Source organism: Copadichromis virginalis, linkage group LG8, assembly GCF_057382275.1.
Source record: "Copadichromis virginalis isolate Kocher_CV1m ecotype Utaka linkage group LG8, C_Virginalis_male_GT1.1, whole genome shotgun sequence".
Lineage (NCBI taxonomy): Eukaryota > Metazoa > Chordata > Actinopteri > Cichliformes > Cichlidae > Copadichromis > Copadichromis virginalis.
The window spans coordinates 13744815-13751545 of NC_140625.1; the positions used below are offsets into that span (position 1 = coordinate 13744815).

General features: G+C 41.7%; 1 protein-coding gene across 2 annotated transcripts; it reads left to right on the forward strand.

Moving 5' to 3' along the window:
* Nucleotides 1-591: 591 nt before the first annotated feature.
* decr2 (2,4-dienoyl CoA reductase 2, peroxisomal) lies at nt 592-5055 on the forward strand. 2 transcript variants are annotated; one of them, XM_085465969.1, is made up of 10 exons: nt 592-772; nt 1273-1382; nt 1469-1537; nt 2445-2496; nt 2581-2716; nt 3104-3228; nt 3419-3512; nt 3636-3740; nt 4379-4640; nt 4754-5055. In XM_085465969.1, the coding sequence occupies exons 2-9, from the start codon at nt 1282-1284 to the stop codon at nt 4597-4599; spliced, it is 903 nt and encodes a 300-aa protein (XP_085322095.1). In that variant the 5' UTR covers nt 592-772; nt 1273-1281; the 3' UTR covers nt 4600-4640; nt 4754-5055. The 2 variants fall into 2 exon arrangements, with proteins under 2 accessions (XP_085322095.1, XP_085322094.1); XM_085465968.1 differs by having other exon boundaries at nt 4379-4567.
* Nucleotides 5056-6731: the final 1676 nt, after the last annotated feature.

A 6731-nucleotide genomic window follows, 5' to 3' on the forward strand; every position in this document is an offset into this window, starting at 1 on the left:
GCCTGAGTGCAAAGAAAAACATCCATCCCTTAAGTATTTAGAGGATCCATTGCACGGGGTCCTCTCCAACAGTGTTTTCCAAAGTAAAGATCAATAGGGGGTGAGGGAGGAGGACACTGCACTAATGCACACTGATCAGCATCAGCCGTGATACCGTAAACCCTCAATCGTTTAATTCGGGGTTGGTTTACAGATGGAGACCCTCGCTGGTGCCATCCTAGAAGCTGATGGCGATTGTAGACGAGCAGCAGAATAATAACAGGGTTTTCCTTTGCTGGGGAGGAGACTGCCTCCAGAGGATGGTGCCGTCTGAATCAAACCAGCTTTGACCTCTAAAGTTTAGGACTCACAGCACCTTTTGAATTTTAACTTTGCTTTATTTGTATATTCATATATATATATATATATATACACATACATATACATATATACACACACACACACACACACACATATATATATATATATATATATATATATATATATATATATATATATCCGCCGTTTTTAACGTGTTTCGACCGGGATGTATTCGTTGTCTTGAATGCACCCTTGTCGGACTTCATTGCCCACTTCATTGCCCACAATGCACCACTAAATAAATACGAAAAGTAAACGTCCAAGGTACAAATCGTTCCTACCAGAAAAAAAGGTGCTAATGAGTGAACTATAAATGCAGATACGGGTGGGCCTGGTCGTGTGTTAGTGTTTCGTGTTCAGCACAGAGGCATTGGACTGTCAGCGCTACTAACCAGCTCGTCGTCTTCTTCAGGTAACACGACGAAGTGCTGCAAGTACACGGAGCCATACTGTTAATTAAAGGTGTTGGCAAAAACAACAACAATAGTAATAGTAAACTCTATTTTAAAGAGACGAACAGCTCACAGTACTCTGGAGCAGAGGTAGACCACTGCTTTGAGTGAGGCATGTTATTTTGCAAGTCCTCGGCTTGCCGTTTTTATTTTTTTAAATGACAGTATTTTATTAAAAACGTTTATTAGTGACTATAAATGAGAGCCTGCTTCACAATTTTCACTGTTCCGCTTTGGTAATGCAGTTTTCTTGTAGTATGACCTCTCACCTTGCCAGGAATTACGCAAACGTGTGTTTAAATATGCTGCTAACTTGCATTAAAGTCTCTGCACTCTGCAAAGATTTCAAAATAAGAGCGTCATACTGGATAAAACTTGTTTGAATACATGACAGTCCCAATTTTAAAAAAAAAACTTATTTGTTTTTATTTTGCATTTCTTTTCGCTATTTTTCTTACAGACAATCAACATGGCAGAGTCGAAAACAAAGGCAGAGCTGCTGCCTGAAGATGTTGACACGGATGACTGTCTGACTTCATACACTTACATCTACAGTCCGGATTTACTGAAGTAAGCATGAAAATATGCGTTTCCATCAGCACGTGTGATTTTAGTCTCTTTCCTGACCGTTTCATGGGGTGTACTGTATTTTACAGAGACCAGGTTGCTTTTATCACAGGTGGAGGATCTGGACTCGGTCTGCGCATAGCTGAAATCTTCATGAGGTGAGAAGATCTGCCTGCTCATCTCCGTAACAGCCAATCCTGTTGCAGTCAGTAAAATATCACATTGAACTCTAACAACATTTTAATTATTGATCTGTGCATGGTAATGTGCCGAGGTCTCGCGCAAACCCTCAATTTGTTATATTTTACTTAGTTTAATCACAGTTCTCTGGGCTTTCTGAAGGTCTTTGAAAGGTTTTCTTTGGACATTGGCTCCTGTCTCACTCATTTTCAGTTCACTCCTCGCACCAGACCATTTTCTGAAGGATGTTTTTAAGTGTTTAAGCCACTTAACACTAACCAAAGGTGGTGATGTTTGTTTGTTTTTTGTTTTTTTTACTTTAATGATTCAGACTAAAGCAATGAAAGTTGTTTATACATAACATAAAACTTTGCAAAGAAGCAACTTTAAATTGCATCTTTAAGGATGAAGTGGTAGACAAAAACCCTGTCTACAGCAGATGAACGGTATCTAAAAATCCAGCAAAGAACTGACAAAGGACCAGAGAGATGACCCTTCATTTCATTCTTCTACTGTTTACTTTAGCCTCAGTTGAAGGTTCAGTGGTCTCAGTGAAAGGGTGACTTTCAAGAAACCATTTATAAGGAAGGGCAACTGGGTGAAAACGCCAAGGTATTCCTGATTACACAAGAATTAGACTGAAAATCAGGTACATTTTCATAGCAAAATACACAGAAATGAGAGAGGGCTCAAGTGAGGCTCACTCCATGATGAAGCTACATTTGCCTAACCTTGTGCTGTTCTACCCTTTGTTACCTTACTTTCCATCCTGCCTGCCTCATATCTACCTTCTTTATTTATGGGTTGATGATCTTTTCCGGTTCTGATCAGCACAATGCAGCATGTGTTCTCTCTGCAGTGTTCTACATTTTCTCTGTCTTCCAGGCATGGCTGTGACACAGTGATTGCCAGCAGGAACTTAGACAAGCTCAATGAGGTTCACTCTTCCCACTCTTTCCGCAATCATAGAAGATCATTATATAACACGAAGATGCCAGTGTTAATGAATATTTATCCCTAGGCTGCTAAAAAGCTGTCAGCTGTGTCAGGGCGGCGCTGTCTTCCACTGTGTATCGACGTGAGGCAGCCCGACAGCATCATGGCTGCTGTGGATGAGATCCTGAAAGAGTTTGGCCGTGTGGACATCCTTGTTAACAGTATGTGATGCCTCGTGCACAAAGACCAGCTTTATATATCTCATGCATCTTATGGAAAAAAACAAACAAAAAAAAGGCGGGGCACCCCGCCACAAACAATTCCTGACCTTTGCAATCCAACCACTGAAGGTCCAAATGATTTTTAAAGCCAAAATAAGTGCAAATGTACTCTGTTCAAAGGTCAAGTGTGAAAGGTTTTGGTTTAATCATCAACCTTCCTGATACCTCATCTTTTTATCTTGTATTTTTACCCTGTTGCATCACTGTAGCATGATTAAGTGTTAGATACAGGTCATCTGTGCAAACTGATCTTTATGTCAGCAATTAGGCACTGCAGAGTTCTTTGCCTTGGAGTTGTCATAATTACTGTGCTGGTTTCAATCACAGATGCTGCTGGGAACTTCCTCTGCCCTGCTACCGCACTCTCCTTCAATGCCTTCAAGACCGTTCTGGATATAGACACGTTGGGTACATTCAACACCAGCAAGGTGGTTTATGAGAAGTGGTTCAAGGTACGGCGCTCGTTCTGTTTGTGTGATGCAGTGTTTCTGAGCTGTGCTGAAAGAGCCACAAGTACAGTTGTTAATGCTTTATCTGCCACAACATCAAAGTCTTCAATAAGATTGTTTTCCTGCAATACATGCTAGTCACCAGAAGAGGGCAGTGCACATTAAATTACTTATTGCATTACGATTCACTCAGGATCATGGTGGCAGCATAGTCAACATCTCTGCAACGCTTGGATACAGAGGACAGGCCCTGCAGGTGCACGCTGGCTCTGCCAAAGCAGCAAATGGTGAGGTGTGTTTTTTTTTTTTTTTTTTTTTTTTTTTTTTTTTTTTTTGGGGTGTGTGTGTGTGTTGTGTAGTGATATTAAAATGCAAATCTAATATCTCCATGCTGTCTTTCTTGTACCCAGATGCCATGACCAAGCACCTGGCTGTGGAGTGGGGGCCCAGTGGAGTGAGAGTCAATGCTGTGGCTCCAGGTCCCATCTCTGGGACAGAGGGCTACCGCAGGCTGGGTAAACACTGAGCTTAAATAATGATCCGTCAGTTTAAGGGATCTGTATTTGATCTTATAAAGTCTAAAACAACTTCAGGCAAAGCATTGATACTGTTGCCACTGTGCAGGCTTCTGCTGGAAACGAGCATTTATTCCTGATTTTGTCAATTTTCCAATATAGAAAGTTTTTGTACAAAGCCACTGTTTGGGATGAGCTGCCTCTGCAGTGTTAAATCTACAGCATTGATTCTCATGGGTACTTCAGATTAAAAGCCCTGAAGAATGTCATTTGGCTAGAAACACTCTGTGAATCACGTGCATCAGCATGATAAATTTAATTTTTGGTTAAGGGAGTATGATGTTTATTATGGTGTGATGCTATGTTTGCTGTATCCAGTTAAAGGAATTCTAGGAAGTGTCAGAAATTGCCAATTAGGTAAAGCATGTTCAGGCACATTTTTATAACACATTTTATCTTAGAATTCTTTAAAGAAATCACTACCTCATGATGATGATGATATCAATCTTTACAAAATTATTTAAAAGCATGAGCTCTTGAAGTCACCTAAGGGCTGTTGGGTCAAAAATACTGTAATCATGGTGTATACGTGTAGCTTACATCATCTGAGGATGCTCGTTTCTTCTTAAAACTTTCAGGTGGTCTTAGAGTGGAAGCTGCTGGTGCTTTCCCGTCCATTCCTTTGCAGCGAGCTGGCAACAAGACAGAAATGGCCCACTGCGCTCTCTTCCTGGCCAGCCGGGCGTCGTCTTACACGACTGGAGCCATCCTGGTGGCGGATGGTGGGGCCTGGCTGACCTCAGCCAACGATGTCTCCATGCTGTTGGGTATAGCTTCCTCTAAATCTGCTAGACTCTGAACGGGGCTCTCCTTTCCTCCTCCTGACGCCTCCCTCCCCAGGTGTGTGGGAGGAGGTGAAGAGAGAGTACAACTAGGAATGTGATTGTGCTGTTTTATGTTGCAGGAATGCAGTGAAACCTGTAATAATTGATGTGTATGTTATTGTCTTTCAGGTTATTGGTCAGCTGAACACAAAAGAGACAAGTAATTGCTGAAACAAAGAAATATTGCAGCCATCTGTAGTACTGAAATGCCACGTGTACAGTATTTGTAGTTCATGTAATCTACTGGTGCCTTAAGTCAGTATTGAGACTCATGGAGTTGAACACTAATGTACTATATTTGCTGTACTATAGTAGTTTACAGTCTTAGAAATTAAAGAAATACTTTATTACAAATAACCAACTTTGTTTCTCTCCATTCCACTGCTGTAAGTGTGCATTTAATGAAATCATGATAAAATATTTACCTAATATCTAAGGGTGCTGTTTGTATTTGTGGTCAAAAATCAGGTAACTGTTTCACTCTGTCAGATTGTGCCTGCAGCATGGAGCAAACTTTTAATTTTAAGTTACAACTGTTTAAGTTTGGGTCTTCGTGGCTGATTCAAGGGGGGGGGGAAAAAAAACTATGCTCATACAATGATTTTTATTTTTTAAAGTCTTACATGGCTCTAAAGGCTTATCCAACAGGTGCCCAACGCAAGAGTGAACACAAGGTCAGTAGGTGGGGAAAGTTTCTGAAGCACTCTGTTTAGTAAGATTTTTTATTTATTATTATTATTATTATTATTAATGTTATTATTATTGCTGGAGCAATTCTGCAAGTAAAACTGACCAATGTGTAGTGACTTAAAGTCTTCATCAAGGCCTGACAAATGCACCATACCAGCTCTGGGACGTTATTAGTGTGTGTGCGTGAATGTATATTTCATACACAAATTTAACAACCAGTTCGACAGGGATTCACAGTACCGCTGAGAGTCAGATGGGGGCGCCAAAACATTACTTTACATCCAATAAACAATTCTCCACAATCGTTTGTAATTTATAAACATAATTATATGGGTTAATATGTTATATGAGGAATATTTGTTTTACCCAGACAACCGTGCAGCCTGCTGACTCTCGCTGATCACGGCACTCTGATCTCTGTATAATGTGGAAGCTCCTCTGCTGAACCTTAACTTTGACCTCTGTGTAAATAAACATGAGTGCGGACCAGTGTTTTGAAAATTGTCTGTGGGCTTTCCAAGCAACGAGAAGACAGATAAATAAATCCCAGTTGGTGGCTGCTCATGATGCCAGTGATACTGCGGGGTGTTTAGTACGCGTGCGTGAAACGTCAGTGGTGTGTATGCGGCTGGAGGAGGAGGATGGGACACTGCTGATGCTGATGCGAGAGCTTTCGGCGTCTGTAATCAACATCGATGGTCTGACTGCCAAAACGATGGAGTTTCTTGGCCTCATTTGACACCCTGTTGGTTTCACTGTGGTCATCAGCGGGGGACGCTAGCGCAGGTGTGCTTTTGAGGACAGCGGAGGGATTTGATGAGGGAAAGAAAACGGTTTCGTCTCGTCACTCGTCTGGCCTGGCTTCTGAGGGACACAGGTGGACCGCCGCTGGAAAACGGCATCAAAATTAGGCAGTGATATTTTACTGCGAAGAGGACGATACTTCACGTAATTACCCTTTGAACCCCGAAGCTAGCATTTTGGTATTGTTTTATCAAGAGAGGACGAAAGTTAAGCTTGAGGGTTTTTTTTGGTGTGTTAGCCAGCTAATAGGCTAATTTCGTTAGCAAGCCTGTTAGCAGCTTCCCCGACCAATGGCACGGGAGAAGTGGGATGCTCGAAGGAGGAGTTAACGGTAGTTGCTGGCTTAAATTCATTCGAAGGAAAGACGGTCGGTGACACATGTGGGAAGCCGCTTTGCAACAACAGATTTGGCGTTAACGTTTTACAGCTTGGTGTTAATTCAGCTTCGAGTAACGCTGCTTACGTCGCTTCCCTCCGAGGCGATTGATAAGATTAGATAATCGGCTAATAAGGCTAATGTTGACAAACACTCTTGACCTAACGCGTTAATTCGTAACTCTAGTGTTTCATATCACCTCGCTGTCAGAGATGCTGTAAAGTCGTGTGCTTGTCG